General features: G+C 42.5%; 1 protein-coding gene across 2 annotated transcripts in view; it reads right to left on the bottom strand.

The window, feature by feature from the left end:
- SUCLA2 (succinate-CoA ligase ADP-forming subunit beta) overlaps positions 1-26747 on the bottom strand; it is a 75410-nt gene extending 48663 nt beyond the window's left edge. For both annotated transcript variants that reach the window (XR_013995513.1, XM_081083005.1), the window contains exons 1-4: positions 26634-26747; positions 21783-21963; positions 11073-11172; positions 10724-10886 (exon numbers count right to left, since the gene is read on the bottom strand). Coding sequence is in view for 1 of the 2 variants with exons in the window: in XM_081083005.1 (XP_080939131.1) it covers positions 10724-10886; positions 11073-11172; positions 21783-21963; positions 26634-26723 (534 nt within the window). In the remaining variant the exon portion in view is untranslated. The remainder of the gene's footprint in view (positions 1-10723; positions 10887-11072; positions 11173-21782; positions 21964-26633) is intronic.
- Between the last annotated feature and the right edge of the window lie 1148 nt (positions 26748-27895).

The raw sequence follows: 27895 nt of genomic DNA, 5'->3' as shown, positions 1-27895 counted from the left end.
TTTATAAGTTCTTTATAAATTTTAGATATTAATCCCTTATGAGATATATCACTGGCAAATATGTTCTACCATTCACTGGGTTGTCTTTTCATTTTGTTGATGGTTTCCTTTGCTGTACAAAATCTTTTATTTGATGTAGTCCCATTTGTTAATTTTTTTTGTTTTTGTTTCCCTTACCTGATGAGATATATCAGAAAAACATATTGCTATGAGAAATGTCTGAGATTTTACTGCCTATGTTTTCTTCCAGGATTTTTTCTGGTTTCATGTCTAACATCCTTTTAAAAATATGTTTTTATTGACTTTTTAGAGAGAGAGGAAGGGAGAAAGATACGGAGATAGAAACATTGATGAGAGAGAAAAATCAATTGGCCGCCTCCTGCACATGCCCCACTGGGGATCAAGCCCGCAACCTGGGCGTATGTCCTGACCAGGAATTTAACTGATGACTTCTTGGTTCATGGGTAGATGCTCAATTACTGAGTCATACCAGCCCGGCTAGTCTTTAATCAATTTTATTCTTATGTATCGTGTAAGGTGGTCTAGTTTCATTTTTTTTTTGCATGTCCAATATATATGTCCAATTTTTCCAGTACCATGTATTGAATAGACTATTATTTCAGTGTATTTTTTGCCTCCTTTGTTCCATTGACCTATATGTCTGTTGTTATGCCATGATGTTTGATTACTATGGCCTTGTAGTATAGTTTAATATCAGATAGCATGATTTTTCCAACTTTGTTCTTTCTCAAGATTATTGTGGCCCTGGCCAGTTTGGCTCATGGATAGAGCGTCAGCCTGCGAACTGAAGGGTCCCGGGTTCGATTCCAGTCAAGGACATGTGCCCGTGTTGTGGGCTCAATCCCTAGTGGGGGACTTGTAGGAGGCAGCTGATCAATGATTCTCTCTCATCATGGATGTTTCTATCTCTCTCTCCCTCTTCCTTCCTCTCTGAAATCAATAAAAATATATATATTTTTAAAAAGATTGTTGTGGCTATTTGGGGTCTTTTGTGGTTCCATATAAATTTTTGGAATATTTTTTCTAGTTCTATAAACTATGTCATTGATATCTTGACAGGAATTGCATTGATGAACATACTATTTTTTTTTGTTGTTTATCCTCACTGGAGGATATTTTTTCCATTGGTATTGTTTTAGAAAGAGTAGAAGGGAGGGAGTTGGGTGGGAGAAAGAGAGAGAGAGAGAGAGAGAGAGAGAGAGAGAGAGACAGACACATCAATGTGAGAGAGACACATCGGCTGGTTGCCTCCTGCATGTGCCCTGAATGGGGCTGGTGACTGAATATGCAACGTAGGTACATGTCCTTGGCCAGGAATCGAACTGGTAGCCCTTCGGTGTGGAGGGGGAGATGATGGTGAGGTGATGCTCTAATTGCCAAGGCATGAACATATTATTATTCTTAATCCAAAAAAAAGTATTGCTTTGATAAAAAGAAAAAGAAAAAAAAGAGAAACTAATTTCACTTTTCTATCCCAGCACCCAGTATTTCAGTAACAAACTCATTTCAAGATATAATGTAAAGGAGAGGAATAGTATTTTAGTCATTACTATTTAGAAAACAAAGCAGACCGTCAAATCCGCAAAATAAGTCAATAGCCAAAGGGGAAGAAAAATATCCATTACATTTTAAGAGATTTAATGATTATGTAGGGGGGAAAATGATTTAGAGAAAAAAGTACCAGCCTCCAAGGAGAAAAACTGAGGAACAGGGTGTGTGAAAAATTTTTATTTTCTGTACATTTTTTGTGCCTTTTAAATTTTATACTATGTTATTAGATTTCAATATACATGTGTAAAATAAAAACTGGCTGGCCTTTGTCTCCATTGTCTGAGAAGCAACCTCTACCAGGGGTGGGCAAACTTTTTGACTCGAGGGCCACAATGGGTTCTTAAACTAGACTGGAGGGCCGGAACAAAAGCATGGATGGAGTGTTTGTGTGAACTAATACATGTTAACACTGCTGCTGTTGAAGGAGCGGAGGGGAGAGCAAGAGAACCCTCCGCTCTTTCGGCTCCGCGGGCCAGATAGAACAGCCGAACAGGCCGGATCCAGCCCGCGGGCCATAGTTTGCCCATGGCTGCAAACCCTCCACTGCATCTGAGAGTTTATGCTAATGAGGTGACACAGGTGGGTTCCTAATACAAAGGTGATTCAGTCGGGTGCTGGTCAGGCCAGAAAGACCAACAATGTAATTAGAGTGTTGGAGCTTTGAGTTACATATCAGCTCACCCTTATGGGAAGGAAAGGGCCTGGATATTAAGTTTAACTAAGTGGCCAATGATTTAATCAATTGCATCTACTTAATAAAGTCACCCAAGAAAACTCACATCAGGATCAGCAAGATGGCAGAATAAGAACCCCCAGGCCTTGCTCTCCTACAGAAACACTAACTTTACAACAATATGTGATCTAAATATATTAGTAGCCTTTATACTGGGTAAGACTACCAGAAACGAGTCGGGAAGTTGTAGATCAGCAAGTTCAATTGCAATGAAACAAGTATGAAAGCTGTTTCATTTCATCTAGGTCAGCATGTTGTCCCACAACCCTCTTAACCTCAACAAGTAAAAATAGCTCAAGATAGGAGAATCAGCCCATGCTGGGCTTCTCTCTTGAGAGGGAAAGAGAAAGCAGAATGTGCATCCATAATTACTGCTTTTCAGAGGGATGTTCAAAAAACTGGTTTCAGTCTCACCTGACTTAGAGAGTTAACTAAAAACCTGCATACTCTGAATGGCTGGGGTGCCACTGAGTACAAAAAAGATCTCAGGAGCTTGTGACAGCACCAGAGAACTTGTAATACTGCAGACAGAAAGACAACGCTCACCAAAGTTGTACTAACCAATATCCTGATAAATATTGATGCAAAAACTCTCTACAAAATACTAGCCAACCAAATTTAGCAACACATTAAAAGAATTATACATTATGATCAAATGGGATTTATTCCTTGAATGCAAGGATGATTCAACATACAAAAACTGATGTAAAGCACATTAACAGATTCAAGGTCAATAACCACATGACCTTGAGTCTGTTAATCTTAACTGATACAGAAAATAATTAGAAAAAATTCAACACCCTTTCATAAAAACACTTAAACTAGAAAGAAATTACCTCAATATAAGAAAGGCCATATACAAAACCTCACAATAAACATCATACTCAAAGGTGAATAACTGAAAGCTTGCCTTCCCAGGTCAAGAAAAAGGCAAGGATGTCCACTCTTTCCACTTTATTCAACACAGTACTAAAAGTCTTAACCAGGGCTACCAAGCAAGAAAGAAAGTAAAACGCATCCAAACAGGAAAGGAAAAAGAAAAATTACTATTTATAGATGACATGATCTATTAGTACATATAGAAAACCCTAAAGAATCAAAAAAATCCATTTAAGAACTAATAAATGAATTCAGCAGTTACAGGATACAAAATCAACATAAAAATGTTTTGCTTTCTATACACTAACAATAAATAATCCAAAAAGGAAATTAAGAAAATGATCCATTTACAATAGCATAAATAAGACTAGAATATTAGGAATAAACTTAACCAAGGAAATGAAAGACTTATACACTGAAAACTATGAAACATTGCTGAATGAAACTGAAGAAGATACAAATAGAAAGACATCCTGTGTTCATTGATTGAGAGGTCTAATTTTGTTAAAATGTCCAATACTACCTAAAGCAATTTACAGATTCAATGCAATCCCCACTATAACCCCAATGGTATTTTTCCCCAATAAAATCTTTTTCCATTCCCCCTCCTTCGGTTTTTTGTTGTTGTTGTTGTTTTTGAAAAAACAGAAAGGAAAAAAAATCCTAAAACTCACTCTCAGAGGACCCTGCATAGCCAAAATAATCTTGAGAAAGAAAACTAAGCTGGAGGTCTCATCTTTCCTCATCTCAAAATATATTACAAAACTATAGCAATCAAAAGAGTACAGTTCTGCCATAAAAACAGATATACAGAACAATAAAACAGAGTAGAGAACCCAGAAATAAACCCTCATGTACTGGTCATGTCAACTGGTCTTGAACAAAGGTGACAAAGGCTGCACAATGGGTAAAAGATAGTCTCTTCAACAAATGGTCTTGGAAAAGCTGGATATTCGCGTGTAAAATAATGAAGTAGGACCTTTACCTTATACCATATTCAAAAATTAAGTCAAAATGGATTAAAGATATGTAAGACCTGAAACTATAAAATTCCTAAAATAAAACATAGGGGAAGAGCTTCATGACATTGATTTTACAGTAATTTCTTGGATAAGATAGCAAAGCACAGGTGACAAAAGCAAAAATAAGTAGATAGGACTATATCAAACAAAAACTTCTATACAACGGAAGAAAAATCAACAGAGTGAAAAGGTAACCTACAGAGTAGAAAATATCTGCAAACCATATATCTAATGAGATTAATATTCAGCCCTGGCTCGTTTGGCTCAGTGGATAGAGCGTCGGCCAGCGGACTGAAGGGTCCCAAGTTCGATTCCAGTCAAGGGCATGTACCTTGGTTGTGGGCACATCCCCAATTGGGGGTGTGCAGGAGGCAGCTGATCGATGTTTCTCTCTCATCGATGTTTCTAACTCTCTATCCCTCTCCCTTCCTCTCTGTAAAAAATCAATAAAATATATTTTTTAAAAAAGAGATTAATATTCAGAATATATAAAAAACTACAACGCAACAACAAAGCAAACAATCCAATTTAAAAATGGGTAAAAAACTTGAATAGACATTTTCCCAAAGGAGATATGTCTTAGTCAGCTTAGGATGCTATAACAAAATACCATAAACCTTGTGGCTTAACTAACAGACATTTCTCGTAGTTCATGCTTCACACGCATACTAATCTCCTTATTAAATGGTTGTTTGTCCACACCCTACATTAGAAATAGCTTTCTAATTTTTTGCAATATAGTTGTCCCCCCTTATTTGCAGGGATACATTCCAAGTCCCCAAATAGACACCTGAAAATGCAGATAGTATCAAACCCTACATATACTATATTTTTTTTCTATAAAAACATATTTTTCACGTAAAGGAAGCATTTTATAACTTCTCCCTGGCATATCCAAACTGCTAATATACATCAGTACTCTTGCAGTTTACAGGGTTAATACATAAAATAAGGGTTACTTGAACACAAGTACTGTGATACCCTGAACAGTCAATCTGATAACCAAGATTGCTATTAAGTGACCAACAGGGCAGGGGAGGGGAGGTGAGGTAAGAGATCAACCAAAAGACTTGTATGCATGCATATGAGCATAACCAATGGACACAGACAGTAGGATGGTGAGGGCAAGTGCTGGGAGGTGGGAGTGGCCAGGGAGAGGTCAATGGGAGAAAAAGGAGATTCATGTAATACTTTAAACAGTAAAGAATTTAGATTAAAATAAATAAATAAATGAATGAATTCAGCAAGGTAGCAGGATACAATGGCATTTTTATTTTTTTAATATATTTTATTGATTTTTTATAGAGAAGAAGGGAGAGGGATAGAGAGTTAGAAACATCGATGAGAGAGAAACATTAATCAGCTGCCTCCTGCACACCTCCTACTAGGGATGTAGCTGCAACCAAGGTACATGCCCTTGACCGGAATCGAACGTGGAACCTTTCAGTCTGCAGGCCGACGCTCTATCCACTGAGCCAAACCAGTTAGGGCTACAATTTCATTTTTATACACCAATAATGAACCCTCAGAAAGAGAAACTTAAAAAAAATCCCATTTACCATTGCAACAACAAAAATAAGATAGCAAGGAATAAACTTAAACAAGGAGGTAAAAGACCTGTACTTAGAAAACTATAGGACATTGGATAAAGAAATAGAGGAAGATACAAACAAATGGAAGCGTATACCATGTTCATGGATTGGAAGAATTAACATCATCAAAATGTCTATACTATCCAAAGTAATCTACAAATTCAACTCAATCTATTAAAATAATAATGGCATACTTCACAGAACTAGAACAAATACTCCAAAACTTTATATGGAACAATAAAGGACCCTGAATAGCTGCAGCAAACTTAAGAAAGAAGAACAAAGTTAGAATGATCACAATACCAGATATTAAACTATACTATAAAGCCATTGTAACCAAAACAGCCCGGTACCGGCACAAGAACAGGTATATAGAGCAATGGATCAGAACAGAGACCCCCCCCCAGAAAATGACCCACACCATTACGGTCAATTAATTTTTAAAAAAATATATTTATTGATTTTGTACAGAGAGGAAGAGAGGGATAGAGAGTTAGAAACATCGATGAGAGAGAAACATCGATCAGCTGCCTCTTGCACACCTCCTACTGGGGATGTGCCCGCAAGCAAGGTACATGCCCTTGGCCGGAATCGAACCTGGGACCTTTCAGTCTGCAGGCTGATGCTCTATCCACTTAGCCCAACCGGTCAGGGCTCAATTAATATTTGACAAAGGAGGCAAGAACCTACAATGGAGTAAAGATAGTCTCTTCAACAAATGGTGTTGGGAAAATTGGACAGCCACATGCAAATGATGAAACTATACCACCAACTTACACCACACCCAAGAATAAACTCAAAATGGATAAAAGACTTAAAATGTTTAAGTCATGAAACCATAAAAATCTTAGAAGAAAACGTCGGTGGTAAAATCTCAGACATCTCAAGTAGCAGAATATTTGACAACACATCTCCTAGGGCAGAGGTTCTCAACCTGTGGGTCGCGACCCCTTTGGGGGTCAAATGACTCTTTCACAGGGGTCGCCTAAGACCATCGGAAAACACATATATATTACATATTGTTTTTGTGATTAATCACTATGCTTTAATTATGTTCAATTTGTAACAATGAAATTGGGGGTCACCACATGAGGAACTGTATAAAAGGGTCGCGGCATTAGGAAGGTTGAGAACCACTGGTCTAGGGCAAAGGAAAACTAAGGAGAAAATAAACAAATGGGAGTACATCAAAATAAAGAGATTCTGAACAGCAAAAGAAAGCACTATCAAAATGAAAAGGGAACCCACTGAATGGGAGAACATATTTACCTATAATACATCTGATAAGGAATTACTACCCAAAATATATAAAGTATTCATACAACTCAACAAAAAGAAGACAAACAATCCAATTCAAAGATGGGCATTACAAATTAAAAAATGACAAGTGTGGGCAAGGATGTGGAGAAAAGGGAACTTTAGTACACTGCTGGCTGTAAAGCAGACTGGTGCAGCCATTATGGAAAACAGTACGGAGTTTCCTCAAAATATTAAATATGCAACTGCCATTTGTCCCAGCAATCCCACTTCTGGGAATTTAGCCTAAAAATTCCAAAACACCAATAAGAAAGAATGTATGCACCCCTATGTTCATAGCACAATTTACAATAGCTAAGATTTGGAAACAGTCCAAGTGCCCATCAGTAGATGAGTGGATAAAAATGCTGTGGGACATTTACACAATGAAATGTTATGCAGCTGTAAAAAAGAGGGATCTCTTACCCTTTGGGACAGCATGGATGGACCTGGAAAATATTATGTTAAGTGAAATAAGCCAGTCTGAGAAAGACAAATATCACATGATCTCACTTATTTGTAGATCTAATGAACAAAATGAACTGACCAACAATATAAGACCCAAAGCATGGAAGCATGGGACAAATTGACATACATTGATGTGGGGATGGAGGAATGAGAAGAGATAAACCAAAGAACTTATATACTTATATGCATAGCCCATGGACACGGGCAACAGGGTAGTGAAAACCTGGGAGTGTGTGTAGAGGCTGGAAGGAGGGGGATCAATGGGGGGAAATGGGAGACATCTGTAATATTATCAACAATAAAAATATATACTTATATCTATACAGAAGGAAACACTTCTAGGGGAAAAAAGATAAAATTCTCACTAAAGTAATGATTAGATCTCTAAGAGTTGGCTATAAGTTAAAGAAAAAGCTAAAAAAAAACATATGAAATAATAATATATAAAAAAATGAATAAATAGGCTTTAATGTACTAATTCCCTGACAAATTAGAAAGAAACCCCAAAATTTGTAGCCAGCTGGTCAGAAGAAAGCTTACATGGGTTAAATAGAGATCAGTTAAAAAATTACTACAGTTCTGAATTCTATCATGACTGCTGAGTGAATAGCTGTTTTTGTTTAAACAATCTGATTTTTAAATTTTAGTAATAAACTTTCAGAACAATGTAAGTTGTAGCAAACAGTTATAATTTCAAATAAATTAATAATGCTATTTTCACCTTCTTGGTCTACATTTCCCTTCTCTTTTAGCTTGCAGAAAGGTTTGCCTTAAAATAAATTACTTTAAAATAACATGACAGAGAAGCCACTTAATAAAGATCTCTTTTTAAAAAGTAAAAACATGAAAAATAAAATATATAATTCTTATAACACATTTAATATTTATCCCAGGCAAAATAGAAAATTGATATAGTACCACCAATTTGCAGCAAATTATAATGTTCTACTAGAAAAATAAAGTAGCAAATGTGACCTTTTAAATTAGAAATGTATACAACAGGCACTGAGCAAATGTTAAGAAATCTGACTTTTAAAAAGTGCCAAGATAGAGTAGGTACTTAAATTGATTTTTCTTAGAACACCAATTCAATGGTAGTATCTGCCCCCGGCTTCCTGACGGAATACACACTAAAGAAACCTATGATTCATCGCCTAAAAACAGATAAACAACAAAAGCAACTTTTAATAATCAGTTAACTCCTATGTACAGGAATTTAATTCAATAAAAAATGCTCTTTTTATCAATAGCTAATTTTTTTGTTGTTTAATAAGGACCTGTCCACAGGGATTCAAAAAAACAATTCACTATATCCCCAAAAGTAACACCAACCAACTCCACATTATTTTAACATTATAATATCTTTGGCCAAATGGTGTCACTAGTATGATGAAATTTTTAGTCTGGATTATTACAACTATGCAATACTTTTGCAAATGAAATAAAAACATATTTCCTTAATGAGACTAAAATAGTTCTCTGATTATTCAAGTTCTTAAAATGAATTCAAATGTCATCCTTTCCCCTAATGTTAATGTCTTTAATAAAATACAATTAAGAGTATTATAATATCTTTAATAATGCAGATTCAATTTGCTACAGTTACTGAAATCAATATGAGCTACTCTGAATGTACAACATAATGGGACTCATATCTCAATTTGTTCAGGCATTTATACCTTGTTTCTGGCTATAACCAAAAGTGAAAACATAATAAGTAGCAAAATGATAGATGTTGATATAAAAAGGAAATGAAAATGTAGTGAATACAATTTTTGCAAATGTGTGTAATATATAAGGATATTGTCATGAGATTTCTAAAATAACTTACAAAACTAAATTCTCCTATATAGAGACACCTATAGAGGTAAAGACATCAGTGATTTTTATCTTATACTAGAGGCCTGGTGCATAAAATTCGTTCACGGGGGGGGGGGGCGCAAGGGGGAGGGGTCCCTCAGCCAGGCCTGCACCCTCTTGCAGTCTGGGAGCCCTCGGGGGATGTCTGACTGATGGCTTAGCGCTGCCGCAGAGGCAGGAGAGGCTCCCAACATCGCCACTGCGCTTGCCAGCTGTGAGCCCGGCTCAGGGCTTCTGGCTGAGTGGCGCTCCCTGCTGTGGGAGCGCACTGATCACCAGGGGGCAGCTTCTGTGTTGAGCATCTGCCCCCTGGTGGTCAGTGTGTGTCATAGCAACCGGTCGTTCTGCCGTTCGGTCGATTTGCATATTAGCCTTTTATTATACCAGATCCGGAGTAGTTTTTACTACTGTCTAATGTCACTTTAAGAAATACTCCTTTAAAAGTTACAAAAACACTTGAAAATATCATTCAAACATTAATAGGAGATTTAATTAACTATAGGAACAAAAATCACAATATAGAAAATAACTATTTTTTAAAAAGCTGTTTTATATAAGAAAAATATTTTCATGACTTAAAATTTTGATTATAGCAAATCCTTACCAGGGCTTCCAAATACATATCTAGCTTATACCAGAAGACAAGCTAGCTACACAGACTCAGCTCATAAAACTTAACCAATGCATGCAAAAAGCCAAATATTTACAGTACAAAATGATTACCAATGCCTTCTTTAAGCACCAGGTCTATGAAAAGCTTTCTCTTCATCTGATGACTTAAGTTCACAATTAACATTTTAGGTTCCAGTAAGAGAGGGAAGCATAACTAGGGTTATGCTCCTTAGAATCATATCGTTTGTTATTGAATGTTACCTTCCAACCTACCAAGTACCAAATTATCTAGTGAAAGAAACCCCAAACTATAAAAAATACCAACAGGATGAAAAAGAAAATGATGAAGCCAGGGATACACATTCTCTTACTGGGATTTTCTCTTTGGTTAGATATTTTTCTCTGTTAGAAATTATTTTCTCAGTCTATAAAATCTAGAGATGATTTAAGGTGTTCTTAGCAAATTAACAATTTAAAAATCCTGTGGATTTTATTACAGCAGGGTTTTGCCTATAACTTTTTTTTGCCACGATAATATATATTAAACTTTATAGCATTAACCATGCTATTTTCAAAAAATGACACTTTAAATAAGTATTGTGCTTATGATACATATAAACAGAATAATCAACTTCTGAAACTGAATGTATTAAAATCGTCCTAAATATATCATGACTACAGTTACTCACTTGAAATGACCTTTCCATTGTTATTGCAAAGTAGTATTCTCTCCTGGGATATCTTCGCTCACAAACCAACACTTGATTGCAAATTCTGCCCTTTTCTCCTGTTTGCTTGGTAAACAACTTTTTCCCAATCATTTGTGAGGAAACAGCTTTTGCTTCTTCTGGACTGAAATAAGAAAAACAACTCAAATTCTTTTTTCCTCCAAATGAGTAAAACAAAAGCACATGATAGACAAAATCTCATCTCATCTAATACTTAAATCTCAGTATTTTCATCAATTCAATAAATAGGGGAATTTTTTACAATGATTTTTTTTTCATTAATGGTTTTTCTTCAAAAAACATGACTTACGAGAAAACTATCTTCACTCCTCCTTTGAGACCACTTTCAAATGTTCCTTTTCCTCTACCACCAGCTAAAACCTGTGCCTTTACCACAACATCTTTTGAACCTAGAAGAAAAACACTTCTATTAGATAAAAAGCATGGGGGAGCATGCAAGACACAATATTTTGTTATTTAAGCATACATATTAAGTGGTGTTAAAAATGCAGTAAAGTCATTTATCCACAATGTCAAAAAATAGCCATTCCATGTATGAGAATGCCTAACTCTTAGCTGAAGGGAAGTCCTGTAACTAAGGATATGCAGGCCCTGATCAGGTAGCTCAGTTGGTTAGAGCGTCGTCTCCATACATCAATGTTGTGGGTTCGATCTCCAGTCAGGACACGAGCAAGAAGCAACCAATAAATACATAAGTGGAACAACAAAATCCATCTCTCTCTCTAATCAATCAAATAAATAAATAATGAAAGAAAGAAAGAAAAAAAGAAAGGGAGGGAAGGGAAAGGAGGGGCGGGGCGGGGAAAGGGAAAAGGGAAGGGGAAGGAAAGGAATGAAGAAGTACAGAAGAAGCCACAGAGACTGGTAGGAGGGGCAAAAAGATGAATCAGGAAGGCCCCACATCCATGGTGTGGTGATTAAAAATCAGGAGGGATAGCTTGGCTGCAGAATCTCCTCACCATCCACATCCTCGTTGAGGAGTCCCCACGCCTCCCAACAAGGCTCCCCAGCCCAGGGCTCCACAGAGGGCTGCTGAAGTCCTAGGCACAAGGATTATTTGCTGGACTCACTCATTCTGAGCTCCGGCAATGGGGCAGCAGCTCAAAAAGTGCCAGGGCGACCCAGGTAAGAAATGAATTGTCTGGCTTCAAGGTGAGGACTGGATTAACAGCTTTCTCCCTGACAGAAATGCAGACCCTGTTGTTCCTAGGTAAGCAATTCGTCCACCTAGCCTGCAGGCACGGACAGGCACCAAATCTGAGTCTAAACTGGCTAACACCACTTGCACTACCTTGCTGATTCTCAGAGACTCCATCCAACCCAACTTGCAGGCCCAACCAAGTGACTTCCAGCAACTTTTTAATACAGCCTGTCTCCATTCTGCTGCAAACTTTCCCAAAACCTCTCAAATGTTCCCAACTCCAAACAAGCAGCAACTGGCTATGGCATGCCCCATACCTCTTTCTAAGCAGCCCAAAGACAAGTACTAATGGCAGCTGGCCTCAGTTGGCAGCTTAACCTCTCCTAGGCACCTCCAAGTACAAGGCAATTATCTACAGATCATTTTGTAGCTCATACCAGGTGGCCCTGAGCCAGGCACAGGCAGTGGCTGACCTTAGATTGCATCAGAGCCCCTTCCAAGAGGCCCCAGAGCAAATTCAAGTGTCCAGAGCACCCCCACAATTGGCTCCACAAACAACACTTCCAAAGGGCAGACTCAGCAGACACCAATGCCCCAAACAACAGCTTGTCCATTATACTCATGGCCAGTCCTCACAGCAAGTTAGCCTGAGGGTCTATCCAACCCACTGACCTGACAATAGCAATCAAGGCTCAACAACAAGAGGGCCCAAGAACCCACACAAGGGACACCCCAGAGCACCCAGCCCAGGTGACCAGGGATATGGCGCCACTGGGCCACATAGGACACCTACTACATAAGGCCAACCTGCCCAAATCAGGAGATATGGCAGATCTGCCTAATACATAAAAACAAACACAGGGAAGGAGGAGACAAATAGAACAAAACTCCAGAAAAAGAACTAAACAAAACCAAAACAAACAATCTACCAGATGCAGAATTCAAATCAGTGGTCATAAGGATGCTCAATGAACTTAGGAGAAGAACAGATGAACTCAATGAGAACTTTAACAAAGAGACAGAAAACATAAAAATGGAGATGGAAAACATAAAAAAGAGCCAGTCAAAAATTAAGAATACAATAACTGAAATAAAGACTATATTAGAGGGAATCAACAGATTATGTGAAGCACAGAATCAAATCAGTGATTTGGAAGACAAGGTTGCAGAAAACACCCAATCAGAACAGGGGAGAGAAAAAAAAAGAATCCAAATAAAATGAGGATAGTTAAAGGCAGCAGTCGCCGACTGGTGGTCTGCAGACCACTGGTAGTCCGTGAGGTCCAAAAGGTTGGCAACCGCTGGTTTAAGGAAACCTTTGGAGCAGCAGTTGCCAACCGGTGGTCCACGGAGCACTGGTGGCCGTGAGGTCCGAAAGGTTGGCAATCCCTGGTTCAAGGAAACTCTGGGACAACATTAAGTGTAAAAACATTCATGTTGTAGGTGTGCCAGGAGGAGGAGAGAGCTAAATGTTGAAAACATATTTAAAGAAATAATGACAGAAAACTTCTCTAACCTGGCGAAGTCAATAGATATACAAGCCCAGAAAGCAGAGTCCCAAACAAGATGAACCTAAAGAGGCCCACACCAAGACAGCATAATTTAAATGCCAAAGGTTAAATACAAAGAGTGAATCTTAAAAAACAGCAAGAGAAAAATAACTTAGTTATCTACAAGGGAGTTCCCATAAGACTGTCAACTGATTTCTCATCAGAAAATTTGCAGGCCAGAAGGGATTGGCATGAAATATTCAAAGTGATGAAAAGTAAAGACCTGTAACCAAGATTACTCTACCCAGCAAAGCATCATTTAGAATGAAAGGACAAATAAAGAGCTTCCCAGACAAGAAAAAGCTAAAGGAGTTTACCACCACTAAACCTGTAGTACAAGAAATGTTGAAGGAACTTCTTTAAGAAGAAAAAAAAGATTACAAAATATGAATATTAAAATGGCAATTTCTACATGTCTATTAACAATTACTTTAAATGTATTTGGGTTAAATGCTCCAATCAAAAGACATGGGGTGTCTGAATGGATAAGAAAACAAGACCCACGCTCACTCTGCCTACAAGAGACCCACTTCAGATTAAATAAAAAAAAAAACAATGCACTGACTGGAAGTAAAAAGATGGAAAAAGACATTTCATGCAAATGAAAATGGAATAAAAGCTGGAGTAGCAATACTTATACCACAAAAAAATTAGATTACAAAACAAGCTATAGCAAGAGACAAAGAAGGACTCAGCAATTCCACTTCTGGATATTTACCCAAAGAAACCAAAAACACTGATTCAAAAAGACATATACATCCCTATGTTCACTGCAGGATCTACTAGGATCTATATAATAAAAGATATACATGTAAATTGACCATCCCTCCACTACGCTTACCAGCCAATCAGGAGTATGCAAATTAACCCGACAAAGATGGTGGGTTAATTTGCATACACAGGCGCCAGGTGGAGAGCAGAGTGGGAGGGCCGGCAGAGACAAGCCACTAGACCAAGAGCAGAGAGGGAGAGCTGGCGGCTTGGAGGACTTGGCAGAGTGGGAGGCTGCGGGACGGAGACAAAGCAAGAAGGGAAAACCAAGAGCGCAGGGAGCACCAGGAATTCTGGGAATAGTAGTTCTGGTGGCAGCCCCAGGATCAGAAGCTGAAGCCCAGAGCACAGGGAGCACCAGGAATGCTGGGAATCTAGGAATGTCGGATCTCCTAGACCAGCCGTGGGCAAACTACGGACCGCGGGCCGGACCCAGCCCGTTTGAAATGAATAAAACTAAAAAAAAAAAGACCGTACCCTTTCATGTAATGATGTTTACTTTGAATTTATATTAGTTCACACAAACACTCCATCCATGCTTTTGTTCCAGCCCGCCGGTCCAGTTTAAGAACCCATTGTGGCCCTCGAGTCAAAAAGTTTGCCCACCCCTGTCCTAGACACTAGAGCAAAGTGAGCCTGGAGCAAGTTACAGTTGCAGTGGGGGATGGAGGGAAAGCCAAGGTGAGAGACATAAAATCAGAGTGTCTAGCAAAAATTAAAGGGAAGATATCCAAAAACTTTCAGGAAATCTCCACCAATGAAGCAAAGAGAAAAAAAATGCCTCTATTATTCTGTGAGCAACAAACCAAACTGGGTTGGGGGGTCTCAGACAATTCGCTCATATGATTGCAAAGACAGACAGAAAGTCCCAATTGGAAAGGGCTCCCCTGAGGGCTCCCAGATTGGAGAGGGTGCAGGTCAGGCTAAGGGACCGGAACACTGTAATGACAGGAATGACCGGTTGCCATGATGCCCACTGTGGCCAGCGAACCAGCCCAACTATAGGTGGGACTGGGGGCCAACCTCCTGCGGCCCCTCCCCCCAGCCAGCCCCACCCCTGATGGGCCCCCACCACCGCGATTGGCCTGCAGCCCCTCCCCCAGCTGGCCCCACCCCAATCGGGGCCAGATAGCCAACTGCCTGCGGCCCCTCTCCCAGCCAGCTCCACCCCTGATTGCCCACCCCCCCCACTCTGATCAGGGGCAGAGCCGGCTGGCCAACTGCCTGCAGCCTTTCCCCATGGCTGACCCTGCCTCCCCACCGCCCCCACCACCACCATTCGGGGGCAGGGCTGGCCAGTCAACACCCACAGCCCTTCCCTCTGGCTGCTGGCTCCCGATCGGCCCTGCAACCCCATACGGCTCTACCCCCGATTAGCCCCCACCACCCCGATTGGCCCACAGCCCCTCCCCCCTCCAGCTCCGCCCCCAACCGCCCACACACACACCAATTAGGTGTGGGGCTGGCTGGCCCACCACACACAGCCCCTCCCCTCAGCTGGCCCTGCCCCCAATTGGCCCCCCTACCCCAATTGAGGGTGAAGCTTGCTGGTCAATCAACTGCCCATGGACTCCCCCCTCCCCCGCCAGCCCAGCCCTGATTGGGCCCCGATTGGGGCGGCCAGCCAGCCAACCTCCCACTGTCTCCTCCCGACAGGCCCAGCCCTGATCCGCCCCAACTGGGGCCGGGCCAGTAAGACCCCACCATGCCTCTAGTCTACACTAATAAAAGGCAAACATGCAAATTGACCGTACCTTCGCTACACTTAAGCCACGTCCACCAGCCAATCAGAGTGGGTACATGCAAATTAACCCAACCAAGATGGTGGCCGGCAGCCATGGAGCTGGAGCAAGCAGGAGGCTTGGTTGCCCCAATGATGGAGGAAGCCAAGCTTCCTGCCTGCCGCGGCAGCTCTGAGCTCCACTCAAAGCAACAAAGTTTCAATTATAGAAGGTAAATAAACCCCAGATACCTGCTTTCAGCCAAGGAGCTGGAGCCAGCAGGAGGCCTGGGTTGCCCCTGGCGATGGAGGAAGCCAAGCTTCCCTCCCGCCCGCCCTGGCCGGCTCTGAGCTCCTCTCAAGGCTACAAAGTTTCAACTATAGAAGGTAAATAAATCCCAGAATAAAAACAGGAAAAAGAAAAAAAGGAGAGGCTGGGAGCTTCCGTCGCCGGGGGGGGAGGGGCTTGGCCAGGCTGAAAATGGTCCTCAGCCCCTCACCCAGACTGTCCAGGCACCCCAGTGGGGACCCCCCCACCCTAAAGGGGGTGTGGCCAGACATCAGCCCCTCATCCAGGCTGGCCAAACCTCCATGGGGTGATGGTTCCCACTGGGGGGGGGGGGGGGCTTGACCAACCTGCAAACAGCCATCAGCCCCTTACCCAGGCTGGCCAGGCACCCCAGTGGGGACCCCCACCCTGAAGGGGGTGTGACCAGCCTGCAAACAGCCATCAGCCCCTCACCCAGGCTGGCCAGGCACCCAAGAGGGACCCCCACCCTGATCCGGGACACCCTTCAGAGCAAACCAACCGGCCCCCACCCATGCACCAGGCCTCTATCCTATATAATAAAAGGGTAATATGCAAACTGACCCTAACAGCAGAAAGACTGGGAATGACTGGTCACTTGACACACACTGACCACTAGGGGGCAGACACTCAATGCAGGAACTGCCCTCTGGTGGTCAGTGTGCTCCCACATGGGGGAGCTCTGCTCAGCCACAAGACAGGCTGACAGCTGCCAGTACAGCGGTGGTGGTGGGAGCCTCTGCCACCTCCTCAGCAGCACTAAGGATGTCCAACTGCAGCTTAGGCCTGCTCCCCACTGGCAAGTGGACATCCCCTGAGGGCTTCCGGGCTGCCAGAGGGATGTCTGATTGCCAACTTAGGCCCAATCTCCTGGGGAGTGGGCCTAAGCCAGCAGGTGGTCATCCCCCGAGGGGTCCCAGACTGCAAGAGGGCACAGGCCGGGCTGAGGGACTGCGCCCCCCCCCACCAAGTGCACAAATTTGTGCACCGGGTCCCTAGTACATATATATAAAAGCCCAAGCGACTGTTATGACTGAATGACCAGTCAAACAGTCACTATGACATACACTGACCACGAGGGAGTGGACGCTCAATGCAGGAGCTGCTCCCTGGTGGTCAGTGCGCTCCCACAGCCAACCTCCTCCAGTCGGCCAACCTCCTCTGGTCCCTCCCCCAGGCCACCTGGCCAACCTCCCACAGTCCCTCCTCCCCAACCAGCCCCTCCTCCCTGATTGGGTCTGGCCAGCAAACCTCCTGCAGTCCCTCCCCCCAGCCTTCCCTCCCCATAGTCGGCTGGCCAACCTCCTGCAGTCCCTCCCTCGGTCGGCCAACCTCCCGCAGTCCCTCCCTCTGGCTAGCAGGCTCCGATCAGCCCGGCCCCAATTGGGAGTGAACAAGATGGCCCCGATCGGCCCTGATCACTGACCAGGCCTAGGGACCCCACCCATGCACGATTCGTGCACCGGGCCTCTAGTTATTTATAATAGGCAAGGTATGGAAGCAATCTCAACGGCCATCAATAGATGAATAGGCAAAGAAGACGTGATACATATATACAATGAAATATTACTCAGCCATAAAAAACTAATGACATTTTGCCATTTTCAATGTGGATGGACCTAGAGGGTATTATACTAAGTGAAATAAGTCAGAGACAGACAAATGCTATATAATTTTATTTATATACAGAAACTAAAAACAAAAAAAAACAAAATAGAAATGAACTCATAGAGAACATTTTGATGGTTGCCATATGGGAGGGGGTTTGCAGGATGGGTGAAAAGGGGAAAGGAATTAAGATGTGCATATTGCCAATTATAAAAACAAGTCATGGGAATGTAAAGTACAGCAAATATAGTCAATATTGTTATAACTAAGTATAGTGTCAGATGGATGATAGACTTATCAGGAAGATCACTTTGTAAGCTATATAAATGCATAATTACTGTGCTATAAAGCTGAAATGAATATACTATTGTATGTCAACTGTAATTGAAGAATTAAAAATTATTTTAAAAACAAGAAAAAAGAAGGCAAAATCCTACTGTATACTATTAAAAGTCTCTACCCCTTAGCCCTGGCCGGTGTGGCTCAGTTGGTTGGAGTGTTACCCCATACATCGAAAGGTGGCACTCCAAGGTGGGTTCAATTCAATTCACCCAGGTTTTGGGTTTGATCCCGTCAGGTTGCGTATGGGAGGCAACTGATAGGTGTTTCTCTCACTCTCTCTCCCTTCCTCTCTCTCTTAAATCAATAAAAATATCCTCAGGTGATGATTTAAAAAAAGTAGCTTCTGTTCCTCTAGGTTTAAAGGTCCTTATTAGTTACTAATCCCACTATAATCTTCATTTGTAGTGTTCTTTAAGAACAACTCACTTTCTAGCCCTGGCTGGCATGGCTCATTGGTTAGAGCGTCAGCCCACACACCGATCCCTGGGCCCAGCTGGGGCCCATGCGGGAATCAACCAATTGATATGTCTCTCACATCAATTGTTTCTTTCTTGCTCTCTCTCTCTCCTTTCCTTCTACTCTTTCTGAAAAATCAACAGAAAACATATCCTTGGGTGAAAATTAACAACAAAAAGCACACTCTCGCCCTGGCTGGTTTGGCTCAGTGGATAGAGCGTCAGTCTGCGGACTCAAGGGTCCCGGGTTTGATTCCAGTCAAGGGCGCATGTACCTTGGTTGCGGGCACATCCCCAGTGGGGGGTGTGCAGGAGGCAGCTGATGGATGTTTCTCTCTCATCGATGTTTCTAACTCTGTCCCTCTCCCTTCCTCTCTGTAAAATATCAATAAAAAATATATATATATATATATTTTTTTTTTAAAAAGCACACTCTCTAGATGAACAAGATGCTTTCTGTAGCAAGGGGGGATCAAAATTAGAGCAGCCTACCTACTCCTTACTACTTATAAGTCCTAGTCCAAGAGAACTTTCCAGAAATAATCATAGTTTTATTATATCTTAAACATAACTATTCTTTTTTCCATAGGTAGGAATCATTAAAGATGTTTACAAAGAATAAAAAAATAAAAAGATTGGCATTTGAATAAATCCTATTCATTTCAAGTTTATACAAATTATTTTTTCTAACAAAACAGTGAAATTAGACTAAATGTGAAAGTATATGGAAAACTACAGAAAACCAATTATAATAATTTAGAAACAGAAAAAGAAATAACTTTTACTGACTTCACTGTATATAAACCAGGCCCTAATAATATTGATGTGGGAAACATTCAGCATTATTATGAAGGAAAACATTGGTAAAACAAACAAAGAAACAACAACAACAACAAAATCACTCAAGAAATTAGACTAACAAAAATAGAAAAATAAAATCAAATGATTGGAAAGTCATCCTTAAGGACACAGGATAGAATTAGAAAAACTTACACTTTTTCAATTACATTTCTAAGTTTTCCTTCTTTCTTAGCTAGGTCTTCTTTAGAAATTAACATTTAGGTTATACATATAAGATTGAATCTCAAAGTAGTTATTAAAAAGTAACCTTTGCCCCCTGGCTGGCCTGGCTCAGTGGATAGAGCATCAGCCTGCAGACTGAAGGGTCGGTCCCAGGTTCAATTCCAGTCGAGGGCACATGCCTGGGTTGCGGGCTTGATCCCCAGTAGGGGGTGTGCAGGAGGCAGCTGAACAATGATTCTCTCTCATCACTGATGTTTCTATCACTCTCTCTCCCTTTCCCTTCCTCTCTGAAATCAATAAAATATACATATATTTTTAAAAAGTAATCCTTGCAAGAAATACTATAGACATACGAAGTACAATCATTAGTTTTCTTTAAGCCTTGACCCTTAAGAGACATATATATATTTATTAGTGGCCCGGTGCACGAAATTCGTGCATGGAGGAAGGGGGGTGTCCCTCAGCCCGGCCTGCACCCTCTCCAATTTGGGACCCCTCGGGGGATGTCTGACTCGCAATCCGGGACTGCTGGCCCTTAACCACTCTGCCTGCCAGCCTGACTGCCCCCAACTGCCCCCACCCCCTACCGGCCTTCTCGCCCTCAACTGCCCCCCCTTGCCGGCCTGCTTGCCCCCAACTGCCTCCCCTTGCCGGCCTGCTCGCCCCCAACTGGCGCCCCCACCGGCCTGCTTGCCCCCAACAGCACCCCCCCAACTGCCCTCCCCTCCTGGCCTGATCGCCCCTAACTGCCTCTGCCTCAGCCCCACCACGATGGCTTTGTCCAGAAGGACGTCCAGAAGGTCTCCCAGTCTAATTAGCATAGATTGTTTCAAAGGTAAAAATGAGGAACATCATTTACCATGTGCAAGTTCAAACTACAGGTCACCATTAATTAATAAAAATTTCACCAAAATCAGTATGAACTTTTATAAAGGCTTCTGCTAAATAAAAAGAAGTTTGCTTGTAATATGAATATAAAGAATTTTTTTCAGATTAACAAAAAAATACTGTAAATAAAAAATCATGCTTTCAAGTCAAAGAAATCACATTTAAAAAACATAGTTTATAATATACAACATTAGAAACTTGTACATGCCCTCACTTTTGAAAAAAACAAAACCCATTCTAGAAACAAATAAGTACAAACCTAGATAAAACTTTAACTTAAAAAAATTTTTTTTTAATGTTCCACATCTTAAGAAATTAATAAAAACAAAGGCTTCACCAAAGCATGTTGTAAGCCATATTAATCAAAGGCACATAAAAGAGTAATCAATTGTGTTAACCCACTAAGATATTGGTGGAATTTTAAATACTGCTAAAAAGAAAATGCATTATATAGCTAGTATTTTACTTATTATTAAGTTCTCATATTAAATTATAAAAAATGTAAACTGAAGCATATTTTCTAGTCAAAAATTATTTTTTAATTCAGAGATTAAATTCAAATAATATAAGCTACGAAGATTTCTGTTATCAATAAAAGGACCTACTAATAAACATAGGTAACTGCCTAATTCATTTAACAAATGTTAATATTTACTGATTACCTAAGTGTCAGGTATTCTTACTCTTCTCTGAGTTTGGGAGATATCAGTAAACAAAATTAGACAAAGCAGCCCTCATAGAGTTTACATTCTAGGGCTCGGCTTTTTTTCCCTTTTGGCTCCCTTCTTTTTTAATGTCAAAAAAGGGAGGGAGGATATTGGACCACTCTTTACTATCACATAAACAGCAAGATTATCCTTCACCAATTCCCTGAAGAATCATCACAGCCACAATACTTTTAAACTATGGAGAAGTATAATTTCCTTCTCAATACATTATATTCCAACTTAAAATAGGACTTCAGCTTCCAAATGCCAACATAAGTGATTCTTAAGTCACTAGCACTATGGGAGTTCATAATAATTTTAGAATGTCAAGAATCATAAAGTTCTGCCTTCTCTTTTAAGTAAATAAAATTTATTTTTTATTTTATTAACAAAATAAAAACTAAAAGTTGTTATTAAACCAAAAGTACAGTTCACATCTTATCAGAACTGCCATGTCAAGGTAGCATGAGTTTTTTAAAATTAGTACCTAATTTTTTGGCAATTGCATAAGCTTCATCTGGTGACTTAGCCACTTGTCCTTTGGGAATGGCGACTCCAGCTTCTTGCAACAATTCCATACTCATGTATTCATGTAGTGAGAGATTCCTTTGTTGTTGTTGCTGTACTTGGAGTCCATGGTTGTTAAACAATCCAGAACTTCCCAGAACCTAAAGAAATTGGGGATATAATTATATGATACTAAATTGGCAGTTATTCTTATTAAAAACACCTTCTCAAAATTCTTTGTCTCTATATAGTACTTGGTTCTTCATAACTGCAATAAACCTACTACTGAAAGGGCGAGTCATCGCGGGGCCTACGTGGGCCGGCCACCGGGCCCCATGAGGCACAGCCTGACCACGCTGCTGGCGGCCTCGGGCACCGACGGCGGCGGGGCGGGGAGCATGCCCTCGCCTGAGGAGATGGAGGAGGAGGCGATCGCCGGTGCCCCCGGGAACGAGACAGAGGACGTGGACTTCCTGTCTGGGCTGGAACTGGTCGATCTGCTGGACCCCCGGAAACTGGACTGGCTCCTGGAGCCCGGGCTCAGCTCGCCTGGGGGGGGGGGGGGGGGGGTTGGGACTGCGCCCTCCATCTTGCCCTGGGTCCTCCATTTTGGGGGCAGCCGCCATGTGCTCAGGAGAGTACCTTCTTCCCGGAAGCCCAGGCCCCTGCTGGCCACACCCGGGATTTCTTTAAACTAACCAATGACAATCAAGGGACGTGCGTGCCATAGAGATGACCACATCCTGTGTAACAAGACCCGACTCGCACCTGGCCAATCGGCGGGGCCCACGGTCCCCTCCCCTGCCCTTACCATAAAACCCACAATCCCATCAGACCTCGCTCTCTTGGCCACTGGGCTTGCTGCTGTGTCGGTGAGTGTGGTGAACGGGGAGCACAAGCTAGCTTGAATTAAAGGACTCTTTGCTTTTGCATCAGACTGGCTGGCTCCCTGGTGGCCTCTTGGGAACCTTGAAATCTGGGCATAACACTACACTAAATAAAATATAACATTCACAGTACCTAAATTACAATTTAAAATTAAAAGCTAATCTGCCAGCTAAATGTCAAATGTTACCCTTGTAGTTTTAACTATTTCCTCATCATCTCTAGTCCTTACCTTTCATTTGAGTTTTACTATCATATCTCTAAAGATATTCAAAGCATTTCTACCTCAAGGCCAAATTCAGTAGATGTAAAACCAATCTTATCTTCCCAACAAACCAAAAATCCTTCCCAACTTTCTTCTCTCCACCATTCCTCTAGCACAGCGGTTCTCAACCTGTGGGTCGCGACCCCTTTAGGGGTCGAACAGCCCTTTCACAGGGGTCGCCTAAGACCATCAGAAGACACATATATAATTACATATTGCTTTTGTGATTAATCACTATGCTTTAATTATGTTCAATTTGTAACAATGAAAATACATCCTGCACATCAGGCATTTACATTATGATTCATAACAGTAGCAAAATTACAGTTATGAAGTAGAAATGAAAATAATTTTATGGTTGAGGGTCACCACAACATGAGGAACTGTATTAAAGGGTCGCGGCATTAGGAAGGTTGAGAACCACAGCTCTAGCACCTAACAAAGTACCTGGCACTAGATATGTGATTAATTGAATGACTTGGTACCATTACTCTTTTATACACTGCAGAGTCAAAGCCACCTGGCCAGCATGGCTCAGTGGTTGAGCATCGACCTATGAACTAGGAGGTCACAGTTCGATTCCTGGTCAGGGCACATGCCTGAGTTGCATGCTCGATCCCCAATGTGGGATGTGCAGGAGGCAGCCGATCAATGATTCTCTCTCATCATTGATGTTTCTATCCCTCTCTCCCTCCCCCTTCCTCTCTGAAATCAATAAAAAATATGTGGTTGTTTTTGTTTTGTTTTTTAAAAGAGTCAAAGCCATGTATTAGATATTGTGGTGTATTGTCCAGATCCTCCCTTCAGCACGAAGGCATTCACTGCCCCAGCTGCTGGGAGTGCTGGTTGTGGCAGCTCTCTGATGAGTCCTGTCATTGGAGCATCCTAACCCAAAGTCACACCTCCTTTATAATGTCAGCCTGCATCCAATCACTGGTCAATGGGGATTAAAGGCGGGATATAAAAAATCTGATACCTCACCCCAATTTGTGACAATGCAGAAAGATCATCTTAGTTGCAGATCTCCTGTGGTAACAGCAGAGGCCCCTACTGCAATTGCACAAATTTACTTCTCCTTTTATTCAACCCTTTTTTCTTCACTCTCCCAAAGGAGTTGGCCCAGAGATCACTCTCCAGTAGACTTTCTCCAAGGATCTCTCCATCTAATAGCCTACAAGTATCATATCAGAGAACTGATCTGCAACATCAACTGTAATACATACTTTCTAAACAATTCCCTTAACTGGCACAGCAGTCAACCCTTATCCACGGTGGTTTCACCTTCTGTAGTTTCAGTTAGAAACTAATGGTCAAGCTCAGTCTGAAAATATTAAATGGCAAATTCCAGAAACAAACAATTTAAGTTTTAAATTGCTCGCCATTCAGCCCTGGCTGGGTAGCTCAATTGGTTAGAGCATTTTCCCAATTCCCCGAAGGTTTCAAGTTCATCCCTTGTCACGGCACATACAAGAATCAACCAATGAAACCATAAGTTAGTGGAACAACAAATTTATGTCTCTCTCCCTTCCTCTAAAATAAAATAAATGAATAAATAAATTGCTTGCCATCCTGAGTAGCAAGATGAATCTCACACTGTCCAGCTCCATCCAGCCTGGGATGTGAATCATCCCTTTGTCCCGCATATCCATGCTGCATACAGTGCCTGCCCATTAGTCATTTAGTAGACATCTCGGTTATCAAATCTGCCATGGTATCAGAGCATTTACATTCAAGTAGCTCCTATTTTACTTAATACTGGCTCCAAAACCTCTCACCTAACTGCTATTAAGTGTTTTTTTTTAATAACCGTTCTATTGTTCTATTAGTTATTGTTGTCAATCTTATTGTGCCTATTTATAAATTAACTTATCGTAGGTATCTATATATATAAAAGCCTAAACAACCATTACGACTGAACGACCAGTCAATATGGCACACACTAACCACCAGGGCGCAGATGCTCAATGCAGGAGCTGCCCCCTGGTGGTCAGTGCGTTCCCACGGCCAACCTCCCCCAGTCCCTCCCTCCCAGCTCACAGGACCCCTCCCCCCCCACCCCCCAAAGGGCCTGGGTGAGACAGCCCCAATAGGCCCTGATCACCAGCCAGGCCTAGAGACCCCACCCGTGCTTGAATTTCATGCACTGGGCCTCTAGTGTATGTATAAAAGAAAAAACAATATATATATATATAAGGGTTTGGTACTATCCATTGTTTCAGGTGTCCACTGAGGGTCTTGGAACGTATTGCTCATGGATAAGAGGAGACTTCTGTATACTTGTATGGTTTCTTTCAAACACATATTTACAAAGAATTAGTAGTACACATAGGATACTGCTGATAGCTTTTATACCACTTTAAGTATTTATACCACTCTAAAATACTTTGATAATCCTTTCCAACTAAATTCAATGTGTGATCTTGAAAAAGTTTCCTAAGACCCTGACTGCACCTCTGTGTCCTCATCTACAAAAGCAAGGGGACAGACTACTGAGGTCCTTCCAAACTCTAAAGCTACATTACTTAATGTGAGAGTAGAAGAGATGCTATTAAGACAACAGATTAGGCATCTCCATATGGAGACACCAAGGCTGACAAAGGAATTTCCAAAAGGCTAAAGGTTATGATTAGAATGAAAATATATTCTAAAAACTAGACAGCACCCTTTACAACTCACAAGAAAGTTCAAGACCAAACAACAACACTTTTATTAGGAAGCAAACTCATGGAACTCACTACCTGTAGGTTTTAAGTGTGAATAGCTTTTAAAAGAAAAATAATGGTTAAAATCGATTCATTTATGGCACGTCTGAAGAGTTACTTCAGAACATAGCTGGCTTACAAAGCCAATGATGCCCTTCCCCGAGTTTTATCCTTGAAAAGAATCGGCCAATTCCTATGTTCTGGAAAACCCTGTAGAGCAGATTCAAGCACACAAGCTCTGGAGCCATTCGGTTCTGGAATTAAAGCTAAGCTTTGACCTTCCCTGACGTCCTGGCCCAACCCAAATCACCTGCTCTCTTGGCAACAGTTTCCTCATCAATGATGCAAATGTAGCCGGCTCCCTTACTGTGTTGCTGAAAAGCCTGGTAAAACTGCCTGGCACACGGTAAACACTCAAAAAGCCAAACAAAACCTGAGGCCATTGTGCTATCATCTACCCAAAGCTGAAGTGCTCCAAAGATCCCTTCCCCAATTGGAAACCCAGCACACACCATCTTATTACCACGGTGAACAAACGCGGCGACGGGGGAGGGAGGACACTTCCCGGCCGCGTCCAGAAAAGCCCAGTCAGCGAGCGCCGCGGCCCTGGCGAGGGCACGCAGCCCACGGCGCCCCAAGGAACACAAAGTTCGTCTCAAGGGCGCGTCCCGCCGCGAAGCCGGCCGCCGGCGCCGGGGCCCCGCGCGGGTCGGGAGGCGGGAGACGCGGCTGCAGACCCTCGGAGACGGGGGGCGCGGCTGCCGCCGGGGCGCCGGGCTCCTCACGGACTGAGCCGGCTCGCCGTCCTGGCAGCCAGCGCTCCCCGGCGGGCGCCCCGTGTCAACCAATGTCACCGACGGAGAAGTGACCCCGAGCCGGGCCTCGGATCCCTGCCCGCCTCGCCCACAGGAGCCGAGTCGCCCGCCTCGCCCTTCCTCCTACCGACCCTCCACGGCCAGAGCAGGCCGGGGCTCCATACCTGGGCGGCGGCCCGCAGCGCCGTCCGGGGCGGGTGGCTCCTCAGGGTGGCGGCGGCCAGCAGCCGGCTGGAGAATATGGAGGCCGCCATTTCTGAGTCCGACCCGACCCCTCGGCGCCTGCGCAGGCGCAGCGGAGCGAGGCGGCCGGCGACGCCGCTGCTCGGGCCGCGTCCCCGCCCTCCGGCCCTCCTTCGGGGCGGGCCCGGAGTTAACCCGCCCGCTGCCGCACGCCCTGCAGAGGGCAAATGCAGGATCTGCTTGCGCTGCAGAAGCGGGACTGGGCGGGTGTGCAGCACCCTTTGACCTTTGGAACTGGGCACCGCAGCCTCAATATCCGACTTGCGGCCAGCAAGCACCTGTATATTTCCTAGTGAAATGTAATGGAAGGACAACCAGCGTCTCCACCTGTGCAATCTTCACTCCTCTGAGCCTCAGTTGTTTCATATGTAAGGTGGGCTGCATTCAAAAAATGAGTACTGAATTTCTACTTTGAGCCAAACACTAAGTTGAGCCCTTGGGATACAATGGTGAGTAAAACAGCACAATTCTGAGTTGGTCCCAGCATCGTCCTCTACGCCCAAAAGGTTGAGGTTTCTATTCTGGTTGGGGCGCATACCCAGTTTGCGGGTTCATCCTCCTTAGGCGGGAACTAGAGGCAACGGGTGGATGTTTCTCAGATCGATGTCTCTCTCCTTGCCTCTCTTTCTCAAATCAATAAAAACATATCGTCAGGTGAGGGGAAAAAACACGCACAAACAGCGATTCCTGAGCTAGAAGAAAAGAGGGTCGCCACTAGTTATCAATGCAGAACGCACGCCGGAGTGACTTGGGTAGCTTCTCTAAAAAACACCTTTACCAGACTCTGTCTGAGGAGAGGAGTCAGGACATCGGTATTTCTTGGGGTTCTGTAGATTAATCAGATGCACACACTGCATTGAAAACCCTGATATGATGTGTGCCCCACCAAGGACCTGACCACTGGACAAATGACTAGACGCCCACTCTGCCCTAAACATAGGGCTTCAAAATGTGTTAGTGGGCAAGACCTTAATCTAGGAAGAGGTGGACTAGGAAAATAGTCATGGTTCTCATACACATGAACATATGAATGAACTTGGCATCAGTGCACCGTTGGTCCTCAACCTTGGCTGCACCCTAGAACTACTGGAGAGCTTTTAAAAATACCTTTGCATGGGCCCCACCACCGAAGAATATAATTCAGTTTTGTCTGGGATGGAACTTAGAGTGGTGTTTTGTACAA

This window comes from Myotis nattereri (genome assembly GCF_964212035.1).
Source record: "Myotis nattereri genome assembly, chromosome: 2".
NCBI classification, from domain to species: domain Eukaryota; kingdom Metazoa; phylum Chordata; class Mammalia; order Chiroptera; family Vespertilionidae; genus Myotis; species Myotis nattereri.
This window is presented reverse-complemented; position numbering and strand designations above follow the sequence as displayed.